We start from the raw sequence: 26,178 nt of genomic DNA, 5'->3' as shown, positions 1-26,178 counted from the left end.
TTTCAAGCAAATTGACTTAGGTCTGATACATGTTTGATAACTTAGCAGTATCAACCAAATAAATGTAAAACTTGTTTCCTTTTTCCCACCATAGGACCCTCTGTAAATAAAGCTAAAGTACGTGCAGCACAAGAAAGGAACAAAGGTACAGAAAGAGAAAAACTCCTGTTCTTCTAGCCATTTTAAAGAAAGTAGTCAGTGGACTCTGATTTCTGGGTGAAGCCCTTCATGCCGAATTGTAGCATATTTCTATGACTACTGTCTCAGAATGGGAAAAGTCTACTGGACTGATGTGTACCTAAACACAAGAGGATCAGTAGTTTTGGACTCAGGAAGTTCTACATCCAACGATATATTTGTCAGTATTACTAAAATTAGACGTATTAACAGAATCATAAATTATTACTATTTAATAAATTGTAGTTTTCACTCTTGTGAAAAGCTTGCTGTTCCATCCTGCAAACGACTTCCTGAGGAAATGTAAAGTGACATGTATGAGAATAGAGTGCTGCACCACTGATACTATTTTTTTAAAAATGCAATTCAATGCAATTTGTGGCTCTATTTTTAAGAGAAAAGTAAGCCATCAACTCAAAATGTTGTAATATTTTTAATATCTGCCAAAGGATCTGTATATATATACTTTATTATAAAATAGGATTTTTGTAGGTCAAAAGTATCAGTACATAAATGCAATAAATTAAGTTTATACATTTTGTATTGCAACTGCTTTACTACTTCAGAAAGTGGTAGGCTTCATTAATGATTGGTCTCCAAAAACTTGTTTAAAAAATATGACATGCTCTTCACAGTGTTCACCTACAAGATAAAAACAAAACAGTGCAAATACACTTTAACACAATGTAGAACTAAGACCTATCTTTTGAACTGCACTTATTTTTTTAAAAGAATAGTTGTTTGCTGAGCTACGCATTCATCAAACAGCCACGCTGGACTAATAGCCCAGTTAGAGCAGAGTGCAGGAACTGTCCTAAAATAAGGATGTTTTTTTTAAATAATAAAGTAAAATAACAGGATAATGAACTGAAAGTAGCTTGAGGTACTACATACTCATGCAATGTGAGGTTTTTTTAGTCTTATATAGGCAGAGTGGATTTTATGCATAATCAGATACTGAGATGAGGAAGTCAGTATGCTATTCTTTAGGCGGTGGAACTGGGGACCTTCGTTTTCTTAATCATTACTTTTAGCTCTGAGAACTTTCTTGGCAAAGCTACATATGTTAACTTCTGTTCAGACTAGCCACTTCCCATGAATTGTGTCTTGCATGAAACACAAGCACTACTGCAATTAAATTAAGGGTAGTATTTTTCACTATTGGTAGTCTAAGAAATCGAAAGTTTCTGAGATACTAGTAAGATACTGGAAATACATGCACAAATGAATGTTTAGCCATCTAAGGAAAAGATAAGGGAAACATATTTATAGGTAGCTATATATTCTCCAAATTGAGGGGCACTTTGATCTTAGGCAACTGCACATAAAGACTCCTTTCTTAGACCTGTCTGATCCACTATTTAGTGATAAGTATTATCTTGTTATTTTATCATGGTCAAAGAGCGACAGCATCCCCCAGTCTAAATAAAAGATGGGTTTTTTAAAGTAAGCCACAAGGGCTACAGGGGTGGTAAAGTGTAACCTTCTCACACACCCCTTTTTACTCAAGAACACCCCTTTAGGAGTGTGTGTGGGGTAATTTTTGGCACATCTCTTCCTTGAGGGGAGCATTTTAAGCCCAAACAGATTTTTTTCCCCACTGGATCATGTGATCTGGAAGTTTGAAGTTACTGAGTTAACCTCCTGTTGGGACAAAGTCTCTCCTAGGCATCAAATGGCTTAAAGAGGAGGAAGAATGTGTGAAACAAGCTGCTGGGTACCCCAGTGGGATACTGAGGACAAATAAATTGGAGCATGTGGCTTTCTAAGGTTCCTAAGGGATGATGGATCCCTCCCAGTCTGTGACAGTTGCCAACTCCTGGACTGCAGTTTACTTAAAGGCAACATTATTCCACCACATCTAAGTATAGCATGCCATCTACAACTGAGTTAATAGTAGCCACTATTGTTATGAAAATGAGTAGTTCCATCACAGAACAGTTGTATTTCAGTCAAAATTTATATGGTTTCTTTGATAACAGTAATATTTTTCTTCCAGCTGTTGTTCATAAACAGTCTTTAGTTTTTTAAGTTAATTCTACATGTGAGCTGTTCCAGATCTTTTAATTACTGTTGTCAACCCACACAGGTTTTACCACAATCAAAACTGTTCAATATACAGAATGTAGATACAGTGCCTTTATTGAAGAAATGACATTTAAGAACAAAAATACTGAATTGTGGATGTGTTTGTTTTCCTTTACAATGTTTTTGAGGGATTATCTTTTCTGAACTCTTTCAAAAATGTTAAAGCACTAACCTGCAATGTCAGTGTTCTCTGATCATTGTTAAGTAGGGAGTTAAGCATGCATGGTTTATAGGAGAACACTTAAAGCAGGTTGTACATGAATACCTCAACGGTTTTGGTTATGCTAATAAACACGTACTGATAATTGTGTAATTTTTTTCATCTACAGTTAAATGGCTTACCCTTGTCACTCACTTCACTGTTTATAAAAGCATAGCTATTTTTTAGAGTAATGATTTCACGGTGTCTGTGTTTGTGAGCTGAAAAGTATGCCTGCTTGCCAACAGATCAGGTCAGGAATTCTAGGCTAGAATGTAAATTTTGAACCTTAACTCTAGCCAGTCTTAAACTATTTCTAAGCCCCATTGTGTTAATAAGCTTTTAGAAAAGGCTAAGCTTGTGTAAATTGCTGCTTACCTGGAGTGAAACTAGGGTTTCCACGCAATCGCTGATTTCTCTGCTCAAAGAATCTGAATATGGTATAGAAGAGCATCTTATCTTCTGTCTGCTTTGCTGCATCAAGGAACTTACGAGCAGAAATGTTATCATGTCCTCCAATGCCCCTGATGAATCTCAAGGCAGCTAGTACCTGATGCTTGGATAACAAAACTTCCACTATTTCATCATTTGCTGTAGAAAGTCTCTGGAAGCAGAAATTAACACAATGAGTAAGTAACTACAGAGATAAAAGCCATCAGTTTGAATTCTAGTGCCCAAGAAAAATTATCTTCCATTTGCTGTAAGCTTTAAAGTACTGTCTTTTTACCTTATTTACAGTCTCTGGTTTATTCTCACTTATTTAATTCTACTCATGACTACTTTCCTATATGAATAACCATCATGGAAATAGCATGTTACAAGTTTTCTGTACCTTTAACATATCCAGTGACAGTTGGTGTGCGGGAGGGTAAATACTCTCCAGAGACAACAACAAGCAGGCCTGGAAGAAAAGCAGTATTAACATTTCTGTTAAATATAATGATAAACTTTCCAAACAGGAATAGGTATGGTTGGAGTGGTTTGTGAAAGCCACTATTCCACATCACTTGCACAGCCACCCCCTTGAGACAAAACCAAAATAATTTTACATATACTGCTGAGATCCCTGGAATAAGGACAGACTAGAATTAAAATGAAGCAGCAAAAACGTGTAGTGAAGAGAGTTTACTTACCAAAGGCTTTGAATCACTGAGTACGTGATACTGCAAGAACTGATGAAGCATATAGAATAAGTTCTGCTGAACCAGGGTTTTGATAACCAGCTCATATAGATAGTGCTAAGGAGGTAAGAAAACATAGAAACTTTCATGCTTATTTACAATTGGAGAGAACAGCTAGACTTATATATAGTTTCAAAAGATACATGTCTCTACAGTGAACAGAAATTTGTGTAATTTAAAACTTTTCTAGCTTCAACATTTTCATAGTGCCAAGGGACAACCTAATTCATCCTGAAGCCTCAATTCAGTTTTAGAGATCTTGGAGACTCCTGTGTTGTGCTGGCCCAAAGGAAGTAGGGTGGGGCAAAAAGAACAACAGTGCACAATTTTCTAGAACAGGGGGAAATATTTAAAACATGGGAAACCACCTGGGAAAGAACACAGACTGGAACACCAACAGGGCTAGATTCACCTCCACGCCCAGATGTTCTCTGTCTTTGTATTATCACCTACTAAACCAGAGCAATTTTCTTTTACATTGAAGCTGAATTCCTACAAAATGCAAGTTATCTGTTTTCACATACCAATTCAGTTTCAACTGGTCTGAAACCATCCTAAACCACCATTCTACCTTTAGCTGACTCCTATCTCTACTCTTGGGTAAGCATAGCCTCCCTCATGCAGGAGGGCAACTGAATATTTGGATGAGTGGGAGGGACAGGTTACATTTGCAACGAGCATATCTTTAGAAACACACCTACCTGCCCAGGAAAATGTAAGCTATTTATTTCTTTGAAGTAGTCTAGAATAGTTTGAAACCTAAAAAAATAACAGGGTTCAGAACTAAGGCCCTGTGCAGACCGACACTTTAGCCCTGCTTGAGGGTGGAGTTGGGGGGTAGTGTCTACATGATGTATGTCCCGGCCCCGCACGCCACACATGGTGCGCAGCGTCACAACGTTCCTCCGGTGTTGCATCCGCATGACAGACCTGGCATTGCCATGCACCCTTTACTTCCATCCTTTGATGCAACTAGTGAGTAGACTTTTGCCAAGCGCCCCGTTTTCAAATCAGACACTGTGATGGGGATCTGCTTACTAGCTATATCAGTAGATGGTGGTAAGGGTCATAGGGTCACTTCATCTAACTGGGTTTGCCATGATGTTTCCATGAAACTGTGTGGCAAATGGCAATCAATTTGACCTGCGTAAAGATCTTTTTACTCCAGGATCATGCTGGATCCACATCCAGTCTGTTAGGATCCATCCTGATCCTGACCCTGGGATTTTGGTCTGCATCATCCAAACAGGATAATGCAAGCCAAGGGGAACACAGACCTTTCAGCCTGTGCAGACTACTCCATTGAGGCAGGTATATAGATATATACAAGTGAGAAGAGGCCTTTTCTTTAGTGGCCCCATGCCTCTAGAAAGTGCAGGGGAGGGCTTTCTCTTAGTTCTATAACCATGACAAGCAGAATACAAGGAGAGAGCACTCAGTAGCTGCTCCCAGGCTATTGAAATTGTGTGGGAGATTTGTTTGGTCTCCAGCCAAAATAAATAAATACAAATATTAAAAAATAGCTTTGAACATAGAAAGGATTGGCAGGGAAAGTTAGAATTAATGAATGAATGTGTAGGAAATCAGAAACAAAGCCTTCTCTAAATAATAAGGTAAACATTTTTACCTGAACAGCTATTTGAACTTGGTTGAGTGAGCGAATATACTCCATTAAGACAGCTATAGTGAACTTGTGAGGTGCTTCCTACAGGAAGAGAGAATTTCCAAAAAGAGATATTTAAAACAGTCAACTGATATAATCTGGAGCATATTTATATAACAGTCCAGCTATATTAAAGTAAATAATTTGCTGCTATTCAAAGAACTTGCTTCAGGGAGTTTTTGATAAATTAGTTTATTTTCCATAAAATTGTCAATTATTCATGCTACCTGTGGTACACTAATACAGACTGAATATCCCTTATCTGAAATGCATGGGGTTGGATTTTGTTTGGAAGTAGTTTGGATTATGGATTTTTTTGGATCCTGGAATATTTGCATATATATGAGATATCTCAGAGATGGGACCAAGTCTAAACATGAAATTCATTTATGTTTCATATACATCCTGTACAAATAGTCAAACCTAATTTGATACAAAATAGCTTTAATTATTTTGTGTATGAAACCCATGGATACACTGAACCATCAAAAAGCAAAGGTGTCACTGTCTCAGCCACTCATATGGACAATTCTGGATTTTGGAATACTGGATAAGGGAGATTCAACCTGTACTAGTTTTCTCTCTTTTGAATCAATACATGAATTAATACATGCAAGGAAATAAGCATTCTGGTGACTCTAAACTGACCAACCTTTTTTTCTGTAAAGACAGATAAAACGTGAGTGTACATGTCTGACTGGTCAATAACTGCTTGGGTACGGACTGGTCGTTTAGGGGGTGGATTGCTTCTGCTCTGGCCAGTTTCTAATGCCTGTAAATATCCAAATAATAATTTTATTAAAGCACAGCATATTTGAAAAGGGACATTATGAAAACAGGGCTAAAATATACAAGTTTTACACTCCAATTTGAGATGCAATTATTCACACTGGGTTCTCTGAACTGAATCAAGCATATGTCTAGATTACAGACTTAATTCTGATTTAAAATAACCAATGTTCATGTTGACAAAATAGAACAATTCTCATTTTACTAAGTTCAATCAATATGGAATACAATTAAGTGGATGTTAATTATTGCTCCTTTTTTGCTATTTGCAATGATTATATTGCAAAAACTGTTGGGAGGATTGTAGCTGAAATTATTATTTTTTTATCTTGATTACCTGAGCAATTTTATACTACATGCAAAATACCACAACTACATTTAATTGTGTAACTATACCAGGTGGATCAATGTCAAATCGGTGACTGATATATTCATGCTACTCAGTCAGCATATACAAAACACATGGCTAAGGAAACAATAGTAATAACTTGCCATATTATAGGTCTGCTCTGCTTCCAGGTATTTTTTATATTCATGATTGAGTTTGTCAAAAACAGTGGCAATCACACTTAGTGATCCTCTATCTGGTTCACTTAACACTGCAATAGAAAAAGCACAAAAAACAGCTAAAATTTAAATTCTGCAAATGTTTCTACAGCTTAAGATTACTTGCATTCAGATGTCATTCCAGTTGTGTGATATTATCTTGGGTCATGCAGACAGTTGTCCATATCCATAACTCATACTACAGCCATTTTTCTTACATGGCATGTTAATATTACTTGTATGAAGTATTATAATATCAATTAAACAATACATTCCATAGGTAATAGATAATATGGGATAGTATGGAGCAGGGCAGCTTTTAGAAGTACACTCCTATTAGGTTTTCCATAAGAGTAGCTTTTACAATTGGGGAATACAAACTTACTTTGAGAACATACAGAGAGAATGACCATCTTGCAGTCTTTTCTCTGCAGAAGAAAATCCATTAGCTTCCCTTTGTCTGGCAAGAGATTTACTATAGGTTCAAGTTTCACCTGCAGATTCCATAGATAGCCTGCAGTCAACAGAAAGAATTACCTCGGGTATAATATATAATTATAGTTATCAAACTACAGCTAGTTTTTCAGAGTCAAATTTTCTATATCCCCATTTAGATCACTATTTAAAACTTAATATTAGAACTCAACAAGCATCCCATAAATCAAAATACTATAAACAAGCATGTATAGAAACTAATGCGGGAGGGGGGGGAACTATGTCAGTTTCAGACTTACCTTCACTTGCACTGATGATAATATCAGGCTGAAAGACAATCCAAGATGAGGAATCTAAATGTTAAAAAAAAACTCTGCAAAAGTCTACAGTCTAAAGAAACACCTGGCACTTTCACTTTGGTTTCAAATACAATGTGGAACTATATAGCAGTTGTGAAACTAGTTCACAATCACTCTATGCATTCCCATTACGTGTATACAAGCTTTATTGCTTAATCACATGATATGTCATTTAGAACATTACTGAGTGAAAGAAAATCCTCAGAATTGGAAATGTAATAGCAATGATGTAAAAGCTGGTTATAGGGCTTGCCCTCATGGCCCAAAAGGGCCATGTTCCCCCCCCCCCCCAACCGCCTCGTGTTTTCGTTTCGGCAACACAGGCCAAAACTCCCGGGGCAGGGTCAGCCCCAATCCTGCCAGATTGGATGCAGATCCAGTGGATCAAGTCCAATCCCGGGGCAAAAGGGCCTTAATAAGTTTCTTGGAAACTCTGTGACAAACCTTGGCTGTCCTGAAGGCCCCATGAGTCTCTTATCTCTGTCATTAGTGCTGCATGTGAATAGATCCTGTGGCTGCATGTGATGCAGAAACGGCGTGCCTGGTGATGTGACTGTAGCCAGGCTCCCTGTTTTCACATCAGACATTGCAATGGGGAAGGGGGAGTCCACTCACATGCAGCACTGACGACAGAGTTAAGGGCTGTATTGATACAGGATCTGTGGCACACGTACAGGCAGGCGTATTATCACCGACCCATCCCCAGGGACTGATCCATGCTCGGCCCATACTTTCCTGGCTTGTCTGTTCAGCCCAATAGTCAGGCTTCATAGAATAAACACCATTAATTCCACAAAGACTTTAGACTGAAGAATATTAAAATTAAGAACAGGTAAGTGGATGGATAGAAAATGGACAAATGGTTCAACAGGCCTTAGTTCAAACTCCTCTCAGAATAGGACGCATATGCCATAAATAGGAAGGAAGGAATATTGGTACATTAGGTAAGTGAAGAATTTTGTGGATTGGTGATTTGGCTTAGATCTTTCTACTTCTGGCAAACCACCAATCACTGGGCTACTGAAATCAGGCAAATGGGCAGACAGCTAACATTTTTCTTCCTGAAGGCAGAGTCCTTCTCTTGTCTTCAGAGGCAAAGATTAGACTTTTATGAGAGTAGGACGACCATGGCAACTTTGTGTTTGTGTACCATGATTGTCTGAGTAAATTGTAGTATGTGTGGAAAGTAGCTTAGTAGTATGTGTGGGAAGGCTAGGACAATCTGAATTATGTTTAACTTTTGAGTTTCTTATCTGTATGGAAATGGAAGACATGTTTCTATGCAGAGAGGGGTTAGCAATTTATGGCCTTACAGACATTGATGGACTACAATTCCCATCATTCCTCACTAATGGTAATAAGCTGATGCAAGCTATAAACCATCAACATCTGGAGGAGCATAAGTTCTCCACTCATATCCTACAGTTGTTTCCCTTCTCTTTAAAAGACTGGTAATCCCTCTGGAAGAAAGTAGTGAAAACTAAATGGATTTCCTTTGATACGTGGAGAAGAAATTGAGAAACTGGGACAATATAGTTTACTTTTTACACCAGCTAGCACAATACATTTTCTGCATGACCTGAGGTTTTTATATGTCCAAACATTCTTTTAGAACTGCACTTTTTGAGACTGGTTACACATATTTAAAAAGCCCTGACACATGCTGAAAAATGGCATCCCCCAGATAACCAAAAGTGCTAAAAATTGTGTTCACAGAATGCATTATCTTTGAATTCAGAAGGTGTTTTACACCTCTTTCCTTTGGAGATCTAATCAGATATCACAGAGGAACTAAGGTTGTAATCCTATGAATGCTTGCCTTCAGGCAAATCCCACTGAGCTCAAATAAACAAAATAATTGTGTTGCATACAAAATTGTACTTGCTGCATAGCTGTATTGTAGATTTCTAATGCTACATTATCCTACTCTGCTCCTTCTAAATTTAAAATGTCACATTTGAAACAGAAATGAGAGCTCCAGTGGGATTTTTTCTATAACAAAGCACAAACTGTTAAAGGATACAGAGCTTACACGGAACAGGAAACTGATTGGTTACAGAAGCTGGACCTGCAAGTGGAGAAAGACAGTGTATTATTCACAAGCCAACTGTCACCATTATGTCCCAAGTAAACTGGAGCATATTCCAATAGAAGGGAAGTGACAAGTGGAATTTGCAATAAAAATATCAAAGCAACCACAAGGAAGTAGACAGGGCACAAGACACAGAAAATATCACATTTAGTTCAATCTAGGATCATAACCCTTTCTGCCCAAAAAAAGATAGTCATCCTACTGTCTGGTTGACATCAGCATAAAAAGGGAACCACTTGGGTGTTTTTCACTCAACACTGCTGTGCTTTTTTGTTGTTGCAAATAATAGGAAAACTTTTGATACACATTAAAAAACGTTAGTCTTGTTCTGTATGATTAAATCTTTCATTTTTTCCTATTTTATTTTCACCTGATCAAAAAGCTATTATGCCTAGGTTCAAAACCACAGAGTCATGTATGAATTGCATTTTCAAGCTACATAGTAAAAAGTCCTACATACCTGGCACAGCAATCTGATAGGGTTGTATGGATCTTGCTGGAAGAACAAGCTGATGAAGGGTAATTGTGCCATCAAATTCTCCTTTTAGTTTAATATCAAATAGAATAGAAGTCTAAAATTTAAAAAAAATCATTTTCTTTATAACATAGATCAAAACGTATTTAGACACGCTGAATTGTACTTTAGTTAATTTCAGTGAGATTACACTAAATTCCATTTAATTCATTTTTTCTACTCTAAAAGTGGATCCAAGATTTTATATATGAAACTGCAAAATGTGCAGCTAGAGATACGAAAGGGGGGGGGGAATCCAATTCCTCCCATATTTCCCTCACAAATCAGAAAAATGGGTTTCTTCCTGGATTTTTAAAATAGGTTTTAATATATCTAAGTGACAGGTTTTTTATATCCACATGGCACTATACTTCTCCTCTTTCACCAACAGTTTATTTTGTGAACTGCAAAATACTGTAAACCTTTAGATCACTAAGAACAACAGAATGTTATTAATTAGCAGGGCTATGTCTGAGCAGGGTTTTGAATCCTGGTCTCCAGAGTCATAGTCCAACATTCAAACCTCTACAGTACCTTGGCTTTCATTTCAACCATATATATGCTAAATGATCTAACCCAAATCAATAAAGATAAGTGCATTGCTTTATCAACAAAAGTACAAAAGTGCAGTAAAAATGAAGTACCTCAGTATCCTGATGATGAACTACCACCAAGTTATCCACAACATTCAGTGCAAATTTGCCAGTTCTGTACAACTTCAATATGTGAAGTTTCTTACAGGAGCCTTCCCTATGGTGTTATTAATCACAGAAAGAGAGAGGATAGGTTTATCAGCAACACATATCACATTTTTAGTATGTTTGCTGTTAAAGTTAAAAGTTATTTAAAAGAGATAAACTTACCTTGGTAAATGATAAAGGACCACTTCAGCTCCTGTACTGTTTGATGACCTTGAATGATGTCTTAGGTAAAGAACATAAAGCTGTCCATATCTAAGAAGGAAAAAAGATAGATTGTAAATTTATTTACAGATAACATGCTTTGACAACATTAGAGTGCGCTACTTCCCTTGAGGGCTATTTATTGTAAATGAAAAATGTTCATTCTTTGATTTTCATTTTCTTTTAATGTCTCCCCTTTTTAATGTCCCCCTGATCTCCTGTAGATCACACGTTTCATGTAGACACATGTCAAATATGGAACTAAATTAAAAAAAACTGAAGGATAAACTGTGGAGAAAGGAGGTTTTTCCCCTCAGACGTCAGAGCTTTTAATGAAGCATTTTTAATGTTCAATGACTGCAACATTAGAATGTTAAAAGCTGCTTAACTCTTGCACTGAAAAGAACAACAACAAGAGAGAGGTACCAATCCATAGAACTTAGGGAATGAAAACCTTCAAAAGAATGCATTAAACGAAGTACTTTAAAGGTCTAGCATATCTCAAGTTGAAAGAAAATTCTTCCTTGATAAAAAAGAGTTGCATAAGATTATAGCATATTCTTTTAGGCTAAAATAGCTTGTAAGCAGTAGTTTAATGCCTTGAAACTGAAAATTTTCCTACAGTTAATGGGGTTGGGGGATTGGGTAAAGGTGCTGCTGAGGCAGCAATGTCTGTAATCTTTTCAATTTAGGTTGTATCCACACTGCAAAAATAATCCAGTTTGACCCCACTTTAACTGTCATAGCTCAATGCTATAAAATGCTGGGAAGTTTAGTTTTGTGAGATATTTAGCCTTTTGTGTTAGAATTTTCTGGTGCCACAACAAACTATGTACAGTTCCCAGAATTCCACAGCATCCATTCTTTCTGGTTTCTCTTATAAACTATTTTAGCAAAGTCAGTTTCATGTAGCTGCTAGTGGGAAACTCTTTCATAAACTGCTTTGATTTCAGTAAACTGCTTCAGTTTTTATCACTGTTTAAGCTTCTCTTCTCCATTATTCACTGGCATATGAGTTTAAAATTGATGATTAAAGAGACAAACATCTGTATTGAATATAATGCTGCTACAACCTTTATCAGACACTACAGCATGAACATGTGAAAAAATGGGGACAAAGAAGGGACTGTTTCCTATCTCCTAATCTAGAAATTGACATGGTTGTGTATACTGCATTATGTCCGTAGGGTGGAGTGCTTATGCTTGAAAGTTTGTAGGTCAATCTAATACAAACCAACTACTCAATCAGAAAAATAAAAGCAGAACAACCAAGTGCAATTTGTCTCCAGACCAAAGTCATCTGAAGATAGAAATCTCACTCCAAGAATACTTACATAGTAGCCATAGCAATATCCCTTTCAGAGAGGCTTAGCTTGGATGACTTTGGGGCTGCAGGTAATTCAATTTCAAACTTGGATAACTTGGACATGCCTCCACTCTAGAAGAAAACATATTTATCTGCATGTAATCCAAAGTAGTCCTCTCTGATTTCATAAATATTTCTTAGAACTCCTTCTAACATTATGGATGTGGCTACCTGAGCAGTCACCCTACTACAAAATTCACAACTACATACATCACTGACAGCATGAAATCCTGAACATGTAACTGAATATTATGTTCTATCTGATTTCAGTTTTAAGATTAGCTAAATAGTTAACAACATAACTTGGTAAGAGGAATCTTTCCTACTGCAATATGGATTAGCTTTTAATTAAGCTTATATAAAGAGAATGGAAAATCTCTTAAGTACATAACCACCACAAAATTTAACACTTGTTTTGTTTTCTCCCACCCCCAACTGCAATCTACTGTAAAAAAAAAAGTATAGCTGAGTATCAGATTCTGAAAATTAATTTGTTAAACATTCATCTTTAGAACAAAGAAGTGACATCAGGGGGTCATGGCAAAGGTCAAGCATTATTGACGACCATTTCTCACATCAATTTTTCAATAGAGACTTTGCATTTGAAATTTCAACAGCATCCAAAACCAATCTGCAGACCAAAGCAGGCACAACAGAATCTCGATAACGTAGTCATTCCAAAATTAGAAATAGTTAGCAAAGCATATTAATTTTGAGGCAGGAGACTGAAGATTGGATAACTCCTAATGAAACAGTTCAACATCATGAATATAAGCCAATTTTATTAAACAGAAAAGCCACATCACATTTATTATTTTTCCTTCATTGAAAGCATGTGCAAGGACATGAAAATTCTGTACTTATCTGTGAATTTCAGTTGTGGCTGAGGGAAAGAGGGCAGCTAATCTGATCTGACCCACAAGAAGGTAGGGCTCACTTCAGACTAGCCAACCTCCTCTTGCTCTCAACCAGAGAAATGGAGAACAAACCTCTACATTTTCTAAATAAATATTGAAGCTGCCTGACTGAGCCATCTCATGAAGTTTATAAATATTCAAAGCAAATATGAAATTACCTCCCTGTCTGAGAAAATTGACTCTAAGTCATAATCCTTTTTATTTAGAGGTTTGTTCTACAGTTTTAGAGAGGTAATTAGGGGTAAATTCTGACCTTATGCAGGAGTATATAGGGGCATCTTGTGTGGTGAACACAAACTAAAGCAGAAAAGGGAGATTAGCTGCAGCTCCACTGCAGTCATCTATTGGACATTAACAGGCAATCTTTTTTTCATTCTTTATGGCACAACAACTGATGCTTACTACACACCAAGTCCACCCCATTTGATCCTTCAATTCTCAACTCCAAAGAAAAAAGAGAAACATGGGCAAAAATGGAATTTGTTAGTACATTATTTTCCTCCACCCCATGGCCTGCTTCCAACTACCACGGCAAGCACTCAGTGAAAAACCTAGCATCCAGCTAAATTACTTACAGATCAAGGTATACAAATAGTAGACCTAATTGTCCTATTAAGCATAATCAATCATATCATAAAGATAAGAAAAAAAGCAAGAGAAACATTACACACACACACACACACAAAATGCAGAAATCTTTGAAGCGCCTCTAGACAACTCAGCCAAATTTTTGGGAGGACAACACTGGTAGCTTTAGAACCACTTTATCTCTTACCTTGAAATAGAATGGCTGCAGAACATTTCCAAGAACTGTAGTTGACAAAAGAATGACAGCACTCTCAGGACAGTACATATACCAGTTTACATTGATATTCTGACTCTTCAAAAGTTTTAAAGTCCGTTTCTCTGGTAGTACCTGCAGAAACATGGTGAAGTTCTTCATTAATTCCGATATGCCAAAATTTTCAAATATACTATGTATTTTATCATTGATAACTTAATAATTCATACAAATGTTTCAATTTATGCCACCCTAGTTGAAGACTAATTAAAATGATCAGTTCTACTTGCCTCTAAGCTATGTACGTATGCCTACGTAAGACAAGGAACAATAAATGAAGAGAAAGAGAGGAAGCCCAAATGGAATAAGATGAATTCTAGATTTATATATTTATTTAATTTATACTCTCATCTACTTTCCTCCCTCTATAGGTCTTATGGCAGTTTACAATAATTTAAAAAAGAAATTAGCTAAAATTTTATATTACACAAGTTAAAAAACACATTATTTTACACTACATAAACTATGGGTTAGTCAGTCTTCCACCAGTATCCATTAGAATTCTTGCACTGTAAATCAAAACACAGCGTAAAGTGAAATGCAAGACAAATAAACTTAGAACAAGAACATTTAAATATGTTAAATTAAAATAATGCAAGTATGGAATTCGAGCAGACGTCAAGTAGATGGTGCTATAATTTATGGATATCAAAAATACATTTTGTTTAAGCAAATAATAGCTTTATATTCTTGGGTCTTGTTATGTCCTCATTAAACCATTCTTGAGGTGAAAAACCTGTTTCTTGACATCTAAGTATTTTAATACAGGACTATTTAACTATAGCAATAAAAAGTTAATCACAGTTAAATTTTGACTAAGATTTTATATGACAACACAAACATATAGTATCCAGTTCAGGGATGGGTCTTGAGCTGTATTTGGTCCCCCAGAGTTTCCTATGATATCTATAAACTACTCCTACCATTTGCTCTGATGACTGATTTGTGGTGAGATGCTTTTTAAAACCCAGTAAGCTGTTGCATGCAGCTCAGATGTGCTCTGCAGCTCAGGAAGTTCTTGCCTTGCAACCCAGGAAGCTTTATGCTTGAGTAAATATGCATAGAAATAGCTATGCTTTGTATGCATGATGGGATAAATGTCCAATTTGGTAAGCATTATATCTGAAACAATGTGCCAAGATCCTTCCCAATCTGGGTTTCACCTTCTGACTGAAAAGGTTTCCCCATTCATGATCTGATTTTTAAAGAGGATTCAATATCACAGTACAATTTACTTTTTAAGAAAAGCATATCAAATTATTTTTCCTACCTGGTAAAATTCAATTCCTTGATCAGTTATGAAGACAATTTCTGCAGAGCCTGTCCAGCAGAATCCTAAAATGTTGGCATTCTTGGTCTTTAACAAAGAACATTAAGTTGAAACAGGCAAAAATACATATACAGTTTAATGTAAGGCAGTTTATCATCTCAGTACAAGCAATCAGTCAGTGTTGAAACAGTGGCCCTGATTCCACAGTCTTCAGTGGGAGTCTTTTATTATATACACATATATCACTATGCTGTCTAGTGATCGGAAGGGAGCTGGATGCATCAATGTATAAAAACATTGAACAAACAAGATTTTCTCCTCCTCACTTTCAATTCATGCTTGTAAAGTTAAAACGATCAGTTCATACCCTGGTAACTGTCAAATGTCTGAATGAGATAGCTGTTATCAAAGAAGGATACAATATAATGATAACTGCTTCAATAAAATTAAACTTAATTTATTCAAATGTACCTTGCATTCCTGAGTATATTCTAGTTGTGGGCTGTCTGGAATGAAGTTTAGAAAGTCCTGAAATGACAGCAAAAATAGCAGCAAATAAGAACCATTTGAAGGCTAATCCTATGCAGGACTGGGCACATCTAAGACCACTGATTTTAATAAGCTGAAACACATCTTATTTTGCAAACGACTGCTAATCTACTTGGAAAAGAGATTCCAGTATATGAATTAAGACATTTGTAAGTTCCTGTCTGCTTAAACACTCCAATTTCCACCTGTCCGTCCCTAACTTTTACAAACCCTGGAATAAAATGCTGAGCGAAAAATTACTAACAGGGCAAAGTAAGAACTTATTCAAATGAAACACTGTACCTTTACAAAAGGATCTATTTTAAATCCCTAAAATACATCTGTAGTCTTCCTCTGACCCTCAAAGCAGTTTGGAAGCCAATTTCAGCAAAAACAAATAAAAGAAAGTTTCTTCTACCTTTTCTTAATTACTACTAACCCACAGAAAAACTATAGTAACTTTATCAGCTACTATATACAAATGCTTGGGTTTGCTTTTATTATAACTGAACAACTGTTTGCAAATTCTTTTCTTTTGAATGGTTTATCTGTTTTTTCTCCAAAGAGAAAGTTCTTACCACATTCTTTGATGTTCTCTGGACAGCCAATATCTTGTTCCCCAAAGAAAACTTGATGCATTTCACTTCCCCTTTGTCTTCCATTCTAATAAGAGAAACTTACTATAGGAATCTGTTCCAGTGGTTTCTGACATATATTTACTGAGATGTGAATTCATTCATTTCAACACAGCTTACTCATAAGTAGATAGAACACTGAACCCATAGGCGTGTTCCGGACGGGCTCTATGGGGCGCCGTCGTTACGTGCGAGGGGCGGCGCTTCCTGACGCACCTTGCCCCTCGTGCGTAACGACTACGTCAAAATGGCGCCGCTGCCATTTTGATGTCGCGCACGTACGGCGTCCGGACGTCACGCACTGGAAGTGGCGCCACGAGTGCACGCCTCACAGTGCCTCTTCCGTGGCGCAGGAAGAAGTGCCATTTTGGCACTTCTTTGTTGCTGTGCCCGGGAACCGCACAGTTTGGCTGCTGCGGTTTCCGGACGCAGCAACCAGCAGCGGCACGAGACCGCCCATTTTGGGCGGTCTGTAACACACCATTATCAGTTATTCTAGAAGGCTGAAATATCAAACACTTCACAAAATACTAGCAATATGTCTACACTTAGTACAGAGTGGGGAAATATTTTGGGGGAGACTATTGATATTACAGAAGTAATATGTTTAGCAAGTGAAGCTAGAATTGGAGACACTGCGGTGCAGCACTAAAATACAACTCTTGTGTTCTGGGACTAGTTCTCTGTGAAAATGCAGTTGAAGAACCTCAATACAAACACAGGTCCAGAACACACTGCACTAATATCCAGTTTCAGACTGCTTTAACTGGTCTGATAATGCTAGGAAATTCTGGAAACTGTAGTTTTGTGAAACATTTAGCTTTCTCTGTCAGAGAGCTCTGGTACCACAATAAATTACAATTCCCAGGATTCCCTAATACTGAACCAGGACAGTTAAAGCAGTTTCAAACTGGATTATTTCTGTAGTGTGCTTTGGACCATAATAAGATTGTTTGGTGTCATAAGATTCTGAAAATGCTGCTTCCCAATGAACAGTGGGAAATAGCTTGTAACTAATCTCTTATATGTAAAATAGATTTTTGGAAGTTCTGGAAAAGAAATATTTCTTCTGTATACCACCTTAAGGACTGAACACATTTCATGTTACAGTATTTTGAAAAATTACCTCAAGATTGGATGATGTCCCAATTTATAATGTATTCTACTTAGAAATGAGAGCCTAAAAATATGTTTTACAATTTAAATCCTCTCTTATAGTGGCACAAGTAAACTCCCTCCATTACATTTGGGGTGTTTTAACCTATATAAGACCACAATGCTCTATGATCCAGTATAACAGAGTAGTTCCACATGCCAGTACTATGCTACAGCTGGCCATTCACTGACCTCAAACCTAGTTAAGTTGTTTCACACACACACACACCCTCCATGAACACTGCATGTCTGGTGAGAGCAGATGGGGATCAGAGAGGCATCTGGCTATGTCTCTGTAGCCAGACATGAAATGACTACATTCTTCACTAAGGTCCCCCCTCCCCCAGTGTCCTCTGGAGGTTTTAAAACATGATATCACCATTTCATATCTGGCTATAGGGACATACTCTGATGCTTCTTTTATCCCTCATTACTTTCACCAGGCATAGAATGGCTGGATGGGGACTGCGGTGACTCTATGGTAAGTCGAGGGGACTATTCAGCGAGGAGAGAGGAAGGGAATGCTACATTCCACAGTGATTAAAAAGAGACACATACACATTTAAAGTTGACTAATGTGTGTGTATGCCACTATTAGGATGCTAGCACTTCAAAAAGTCTTATGGATTAATATAATATTTCTATACAAAAGACTCTAAAGTCTATGGAGGAACAAAGCTGCATTGACTCAGCTCCTGCCTGACATTTGAACACTGGATGTATTTGTGTAAGCACACTATGTTTAAACCTAACACGCCTAGACTTTCACCACCAAATCCAGTCTTTGCACAATGATTGGGTATGTAAGTAGCACATACCTTTCAGCTGCAGTATTACTGCAATACAGGATATAGTGAGCAAAACAAGTTACAATGAATACTGACTGCATAGTGATCAACTGTCAGTACACTTCTAGATGTATTTAAAGGTGTAAGGCCCGAACAGGCAGGCCAAAATAAAGCTGCTTCAGGTCACTTTGGATGTATGCTGTTTAAATGCTATATGAGTCCTAAGAGGCCAGAAGCCATGCCAAAGCCATGTTCCAGTCCTAAGGACTAGAATACAGATTTGGTGCAGCTTCTGGCCTCTTAAGATGCATGTGTCATTTAAACAGCATACCTCCAAAGTGACCCGAAGCAGCTTTATTTTGGCCTATTTGTTCAGGCCCATACTCAAGATAAAACAGTGGGTTTTTGTATTCTAGAAAGGGAAAGATGATGAAATATCATGCATTCTCTTTTTCTGCTTGAAAAGTATCCAGTGAAAAGTAAAAAAACGGTCTTTTGAACAATTTCACACACCTGTATTTACCTAAACTTCAGTAAGAACAAGCTATTAAGTGAGAAAGTAGCAAATTTGTGTTCACCAGCATAATTTTATCTAGACAAAAGCAAGTCCTGCTGAATTCAGTGAAGCTTACTCCTGGATAAGAGGGTAAACTGTGGCTTCATAGTATTCTTACATTACCTGAATGAGATGGGATTGCGATCTTCCAGGCCTTTAACAACTACTCCTGTAGCTCCACCAGATCGAACAGCAAAAACCTAGATAGTTAAAAAAGGTCTAGATTCAGTTTGAGTGTCCTACTTAAAATGTCATCGGCATCCAAGTCAACAGGATTTGTTTTCATTAAGACTTCCTGCTGTATTTAGCAGCATAGCTTAACGTGATGAATTACTAATTAAAGAACAACTACTTTATTCCTTAAATGCAATCAACTCTCGTTCTTCCTCAACTATTCTCTCAATCCCTCTTCATCTTGAACAATGGGGCCTATTGCCACCATCTCCTCCCCTACTGAAAGTGGTGCTGGTAGAAATATGTTGCTGGTAAATCTTAAATACTTACTACTCAGTGTTTCCCAAACTCTGGTGTTATAAATTTGGGGGGCTTCAACTTCCAGAGGCCGCAGATAGCCTAGCCAACAGTCAGGAATGGGAACTGAAGTCCAAAACATCTGAAGGACCAAAGTTTGGGAAACACTGGACTACTGTAATATTTTTATTTAGTACTGTCCACGAAGACTGTTAAAACTCACAACCCAACTAATGGTGATGATAGGCAAACAAAAGCAGTTACAACTGCACTGGCTTTTAGTGAGATTCTCAGCCAGATTCAAGATTCTGGCTTGTATTTTAAAGCTGTTTCAAAAATGGAACCCATGCATCTCAGAAATCTCCACTCCTCAAATAAGCCCATCAACCTGCCAAGATCAGGGACTCTGCTCAAGATTCCTATATAGATAAAGCTGTATGGATTATGGAGTACGTAATGACATTTCAGCAGTTGTTCCAGTTCTTTGGAAAAGCCTCATTCAGCAATCTCATCATACCTCCTTTTGCCTCCAGTTCAGAGAATTATTCAAGTGCTTTAACTGGGATGTGAAAGGAGTCAAGGGGTCTGGTTAAACATAGAATGATTTCTCCAGTGCTATTTTCTTTACATTTGCTATGAAGCACATTCGTAGAGGCAGAGAATAAATTGTTTAAATAAACAATGGTTCCGGGCAGTGGCTACATTAGGGGGGGGGGTGTTTGGGGAGGGGGTTCAGCTTGCACTAGGTGAAATCTCAGAAGAGGAGTGACAAGGAATGAGTTGGACCCTTCTTCCCCTGCAGGGTGACAAGTGCACCCCTCCTACTTTCACCGCACCTTGGCTTCCTTTTGAAGAGGCCAACATTGTGATGAAGGAATAGGCTGAGCGTGATCTTTTGGTTGACATCCCCACCACATGACAACCCCTCTCCAGCAGACCCCAATAGTGTCCCTCCTGCAGCAAGTGACACCAGGGGTGGGGAAAGTGTGAATTTGGTGGAAAGCATGAATCTGAGCCATGCAAAGATACAACCATAACAACTGAGAACAGTCTGGAAAGGTGGTATTGAGAAATTTGCTTCCCCGCCTTCACGTATTTTCAAGTTTCTTCCAAAATTATAGGCATGCACATGATTAAATCAAGCTTTGACTACTTGCAGAAAAATCTGTACTTTTAATTAAATATATATATCTTGTGAACTGACATTACTAGCACAGGGAAACCATAATGCATTAGCTTTTAAAACCAGAGTTCGGGAACCATTTTTCTGCTAAAGGCGTTATAACTTCTGTGGAAATCTGTCAGGGCTGCATATCAGCAGCAGCCAGAGATAAAGTCAAAGATGGAGAGGGCCAGAGACAAATAAAGAAACAACTCCTTTTCTCTCCCTCTTCCCCTTTCTTTTTCATTTTCTTTCTGTTCATCCAGAGTGTTCTTGCCAGAGGTCTAAACTGCAGATGGTGTACAAAATTAGGCTGGGGTGCTAGGCTGCAGGTCCCTTTCCCATTTTAAACAATCAAAAAGGGGAGATCAAATATGTAGGGGTTAAATACAAGCTTTGATACCAGAGTTCAGTAATCAGCTTCTCAGTTGTCTTTTACGTGATGCCATTTCAAGCAATCACATGAGGAATCTATAATGAAAAGGGATCACAGGAAACTACTCACTAATTAAACTAGGAAAGCAGGCATGTGATAGCCACTAGAAAGAAAATGAAGCAAGCAGTCAGCTGTGTTAGTTTTCATGTAGGAAAAGGGGAGGGGATCCAAATTACATCAGTTTTGGTTCTTAAATTAACAATAGAAAATCTTATATTCCTATTCCTAATAGAAAAAAATCCTAGGCTTAATAGAAAATTAAGACTAGAAAACATATAATATGAATTAAAGCATAAACAAACAACAACCTAGGATTGCTGTTTTGCTACTGAATTTAAAATCCTAGAGTAAAAAAAGGCTACACAACCAACCACTTTGGGCATCACCTCTCTGCTTACCAGTTTTATCAGAGGTATAGGTATGTTCCTAAACTTAAGCCAGCAATGCCTAAGCAAACACTTCAGTGCAATAAGCCAGAACATACATAAAGGGATGACTTCAAACAAAAAAACAGAGCAAATTCTTTCCTGTAATATTTGCATAAAATCAAAAACATCCACAAGAGCATCTTCTCACTCTTGCACAGGTATAACATGGTATATCTGGACCTTGTTATCTCCTACAAGTCTCTTCAGGCTGAATCTGCGCTGCAGAAAGAATGGAGTTTGTGCCGTTGCAACCACAGAGTACTTCTAAGAGAGTTGGAAGTACAGTGGTTTCCCATACATGGATTTGAGGTCACATAGATGGGAAGCCCGACTTAGATGAATGGTACGTGTGCCGCACTGCATGCAGAAGCGTGCCCCATTCATCTAAATGGGGCATGAGCATGCGTGGAATTTGCTTTACGTGGGGGGGGGGGTCTGGAATGGATCCCCCGCATAAAGCAAGGGTCCACTGTATGTACTCAGCATTAATGATGATGATGATCATAATAATAATAGGCATTGTTGCTATCTTGTACAGCCCACACCTACAGGCCTCTTAGACCTTTACTGGCATATGTAACAGGTCTTTCCTGCATGGAAATATTTTGATGGAGAAAGTAGCACCTGCCAATCTCAAGCAAAAGTAATTCTGTATGAAACTGCTGGATCAGGATCCCTGCATTCTTTTTTAAAGGAAACATTCCTACAAAAGAGTTATTTATCCTCATTTCTCCATCTGTGGGATAAGTGCAAGCAGTGTCCACTGAGCATACTAAAAACAAAGAAGGTGTCTTCTCGTGCCTCCTTTAAGTTATACCACTGGCTTCCATTAAGTGGGATGTCCACACTCTTGCTTAAAGGTGAATCACAGCAGTGATGGAAAATAAGTCTGAAAGGACACAGGATCACTAGATGTAAAAGAGCACAGGCTACCTGTTCCTTTAATGGTCACAAGCACCAGCTTGGACTCCCGGGAATTTGGAATAACCACAAATAATAATTTTTTAAAAATCACTCTTCTTTTTACTTGAGAGAAAACTTCTCTAGAAATCACCAGCTGCTCCAATGCAACTCTATGGTCAACATCTGCCAGACATTGATCATAGAATCATGCTGGAGAACCTACAAATCCCTAGAGAACTGTTTCCAATAGGAACTTCTAGGTTTTCCAGCACAACTCTTTATCAATTTCTGGCAGAGTTGCGCTGGAGGACATAGAGATTCCTAGAGAGAGCATATTAATCAAACCCGCAAATAGTCAAAGCCACAAAAGTCTCAGCCGCAAATGTGGAGGGGCAACTGTATAATCATGTATAAGTCTAAAAATGTTAGTCAAAAAACTGGGACAAAAAAATCTGGGTTGACTTATCCATGGGTCAATGTTAGTACTGTACCTTGACCCTTATAAAAAAGGAACCATCTCCTTCTCTGAATAGAGCAGCAAAAGGCAAGAGCTTATTTCACCCATGGAGAAACACTGACCACCCCCTGCGACGCAGGCTGAGTTTGGGAATTTGGAAAAACTGACAGGCTAAAACACCATCAGAGATGTGTCCACTATGCTGTTGTTGCTGAGCTTTCAACTTGGGGTTTTCTTGGCAACATTTGCTCAGAGAGGGGCTGCCTTCTTCTGAGGCTGAGAGAGTGTGACTTGCCCAAGGTTACCCAGTGGGTTTCAGGGGCTGAACAGGGAATCGAATCCTAGTCTCCATCCTGTGTCACAGTCCAATGCTCAAACCACTATACCACACTGGGCCACCACTATCTTACCACACTGTAAAACATTAAAACCATTAAATAGAATTTATTTATTATTTTAATAAATATTTATATTTATAATCAGTATTTGTATTTATACAGAAATTATTTATTTGTATTTTAATAAATATGTATTTATATTATATTTATATCAGTATTTATTTATATTTATATCAGTATATATATATATATATATATATCCCAAAAGTTTCTATGCAGTGGGCTTCTATGGCTAAAGAGGGGATTTGAACCCTAGGCTGGGTCCACACTGCAGAAATAATCCAGTTTGACACCACTTTAAATTGCAAATAGCTCAATGCTATGGAATTCTGGGAACTGTAGTTTGTTGTGGCACCAGAGCTAAACGTCTCCACAAAACTACAGTTCCCAAAAATCCCACACCGTGGAGCCATGGCAGTTAAAACGGGATCAAACTGGGTTGTTCATGGAGTGTGGACGCACTCTTGCCCACAATGGAAGGGGGAGAACAAGAGCGCTAGGCCTCCCTTGACGACGGGGAGGCGGGGCTGTTGCTAAGGAGGCGAGAGAGGCGAGGCCCCGCCCCCTACCTGGCGCGCGGAAGCCCCTCACCTGCTTATTGGCCTCGTCGAAGAAGACGCAGTTGACGGGGCTCGCCTTCTCGAACTGCACGGGCCGCGCGCACAGCGCTAAGTAGAACTCCGGGGTGCTGCTGGTGGTGGTCGCCATAGCAACAGGCGCGAGAGTCCCTCCACTCACCCCTCCCGCACCTGTCCCGCTCGCCAGCTCCTTTCGATGCCCCCCACCCTTGCGCTCAGAAGCCGGTTTGAACGTTCGCCTCCCTCAACTGCAGCACACAACCGCTTCCTGGTTAGGCTCCCCTTGCGCATGCGCACAGAGCTACCGGTCCTTAAAGGCACAGGACGCCTTTTAAAAAATGTTATTATGACTGCCTTTGAGTCAGCTCCACTCATCCAATGCCTTCTTAACCCTTGTCCTTCATTGGCTCCTAAAGATTCAGGCCCACAGAATGTAGGACACTCGATTAAAAAGAATGGAAGACATGGCCCAGTGAAGGAAGGCTGATATACATTTAAATATAAACTCTATTTACATGTGGAATAACTATGATATAAATACAAATAAATAAATATTTATTTATTAAAATATAAATAAATTCTATTTAAATGTAAATACTGATATAAATATAATTTATTAAGAAGTAAATTAATCCTACATAAATATAAACACTGATATCAACATAAATATATAAATATAAATTGTTTATTAAAATATGAATAAATAAATTCTAATATAAAGAGAAATACTGATATAAATATAGAAATAGAAATAAATTCTATATAAATATAAATTCTGATAGAAATCTTTATTAAAAATAAATTGTATATAAAATATACTGACATAAATATAAATAAATATTTATTAATATACAAATAAATAAATTATATATAAACATAAATACTGATATAAATATAATTATTAAAAATATAAATTCTATAGAAATATAAATACTGATACAAATGTAAATATAAATGCATATTTATTAAAATGCAAATACATTAATTCTATATAAATATAAATATTGATATAAATATAAATATTTATTCTATAAATATAAGTATTGATGTAAATATAAAATAAAAATGTATTAAAATAGTAAATAAATTCTAGATAAATATAAATACTGATATAAATATAAATATTTATTAAAATACAAATACATTGTATATAAATATAAATACTGATATAAATATAAAAATAAATATTTATTAAAATAGTAAATAAATTCTATATAAATATAAATACTGATGTAAATATAAGAAATATAAATATATATTCATTAAAATTATAAATAAATATACTGATATAAAGCCATGCTTTTTAGCCATGCTTAGAATGGAGGATGCTTTGGAATTCCTCCTGGAGAGAAGGTTAACATGGAGGACAGGTCCTGAGAAAGGAGGACCCAAGGGACAGAGTGACCAGATGTCATACCCACAGAGGAAGACAAGGCACCACAAAACATGGGGTATTAAAGAAAAATGTAGCACGTTACCAAATAAAGCCAAGTAAACTCATGCTCCTTAGCCATGCTAAAAGTGGAAGATGTTTTGGAATTCCTCCTGGACAGAAGAATGTAGGAAATGGAGGACATGTCCTGGAAAAGGAGGAGGATGCCTGGTCATCGTGTCCCTCACAAAGTCCATCCATCTGGAATATGGTCTTCCTCTTTTTCTACTTTGCTCCACCTTTCCTAGCATTATTATTATCAGTAGTAGTAGTGAGTCATGTCTTCTCATGATATGGTCAAAATACAAGCTCAGCTTCATCATCTTGGCTTCCAGGAAAAGCTTGTATTTAATCTGTTCAAGAATCCATTTGTCTTTTTGGCTGTCCATGGTAACCTCACCACTCTTCTCCTGAACCACATCTCAGATGAGTTATCCTCCTGCTGGCTTTCTTCACTGTCCGGCTCTTGCATCCGTACATGGCCAGGGTGACCAGACATCCTCCTTTTCCAGGACATGTCCTTCATTTCAACCTTCTGTCCAGCAGGAATTTCAAAATGTCTTCTATTTTGAGTATGACTAAGAAGCATGAATGTAAGTTTATATTAATTTAGATTTTACAGTGGGACCTTGGTATCCATGGAGTCAGTCACCCGTGGATGGCAAGTCCCCGTTGTCCCCAATGATGGCGCATACATGCAGCTGCACTGCCATTAGGGATAATGGGACTTTGCCATTAGGGACAAGTAGTCGACCGCTGTGGGCCCAAATGGGCCATTGGCAGGAGGAGATTAAATCCACTCCTTTTGCCAGCAGTTTTGAGCTGCCTTAGCCAGTCTCAAGAGGAGCTTTCGGACACTTCAGGGGTGTGCATCATCTAAACATATGCCCCCAAAACAGCCAGAAGCTGCCT

The 26,178-nt window shown here is 37.7% G+C and overlaps 2 protein-coding genes across 3 annotated transcripts in view; one reads left to right on the top strand and one right to left on the bottom strand.

Annotated features, from left to right (window-relative positions):
* NPC1 (NPC intracellular cholesterol transporter 1) overlaps nucleotides 1-2,570 on the top strand; it is a 46,365-nt gene extending 43,795 nt beyond the window's left edge. Inside the window, exon 25 of the mRNA XM_089517175.1 lies at nucleotides 95-2,570. Coding sequence (XP_089373301.1) covers nucleotides 95-177 — 83 coding nt within the window. The 3' untranslated portion in view covers nucleotides 178-2,570. The remainder of the gene's footprint in view (nucleotides 1-94) is intronic.
* On the bottom strand, nucleotides 598-24,095 carry RMC1 (regulator of MON1-CCZ1). 2 transcript variants are annotated; one of them, XM_089517177.1, is made up of 20 exons: nucleotides 23,848-24,095; nucleotides 19,125-19,201; nucleotides 16,446-16,530; nucleotides 15,811-15,867; nucleotides 15,340-15,426; nucleotides 14,004-14,144; nucleotides 12,280-12,383; nucleotides 10,907-10,996; nucleotides 10,688-10,793; nucleotides 9,990-10,101; nucleotides 9,461-9,505; nucleotides 7,378-7,431; nucleotides 7,029-7,157; nucleotides 6,590-6,696; nucleotides 5,961-6,080; nucleotides 5,273-5,350; nucleotides 3,598-3,702; nucleotides 3,297-3,365; nucleotides 2,843-3,068; nucleotides 598-819 (listed from the first exon to the last, which is right to left on the bottom strand). In XM_089517177.1, exons 1-20 carry the CDS (start codon nucleotides 23,962-23,964, stop codon nucleotides 740-742), a joined length of 1,989 nt encoding a protein of 662 aa, XP_089373303.1. In that variant the 5' UTR covers nucleotides 23,965-24,095; the 3' UTR covers nucleotides 598-739. The 2 variants fall into 2 exon arrangements, with proteins under 2 accessions (XP_089373303.1, XP_089373304.1); XM_089517178.1 differs by lacking the exon at nucleotides 23,848-24,095 and adding an exon at nucleotides 21,140-21,159.
* Between the last annotated feature and the right edge of the window lie 2,083 nt (nucleotides 24,096-26,178).

The sequence above is a fragment of the Sceloporus occidentalis genome, unplaced genomic scaffold (assembly GCF_023333645.1).
Source record: "Sceloporus occidentalis isolate IW3139 unplaced genomic scaffold, rSceOcc1.0.p SCAF_3, whole genome shotgun sequence".
In the NCBI taxonomy this organism is placed as follows: Eukaryota; Metazoa; Chordata; class Lepidosauria; order Squamata; family Phrynosomatidae; genus Sceloporus; species Sceloporus occidentalis.
The sequence above is the reverse complement of the archived record's forward strand: the minus strand, read 5'-3'. Positions and strand labels throughout refer to the sequence as shown.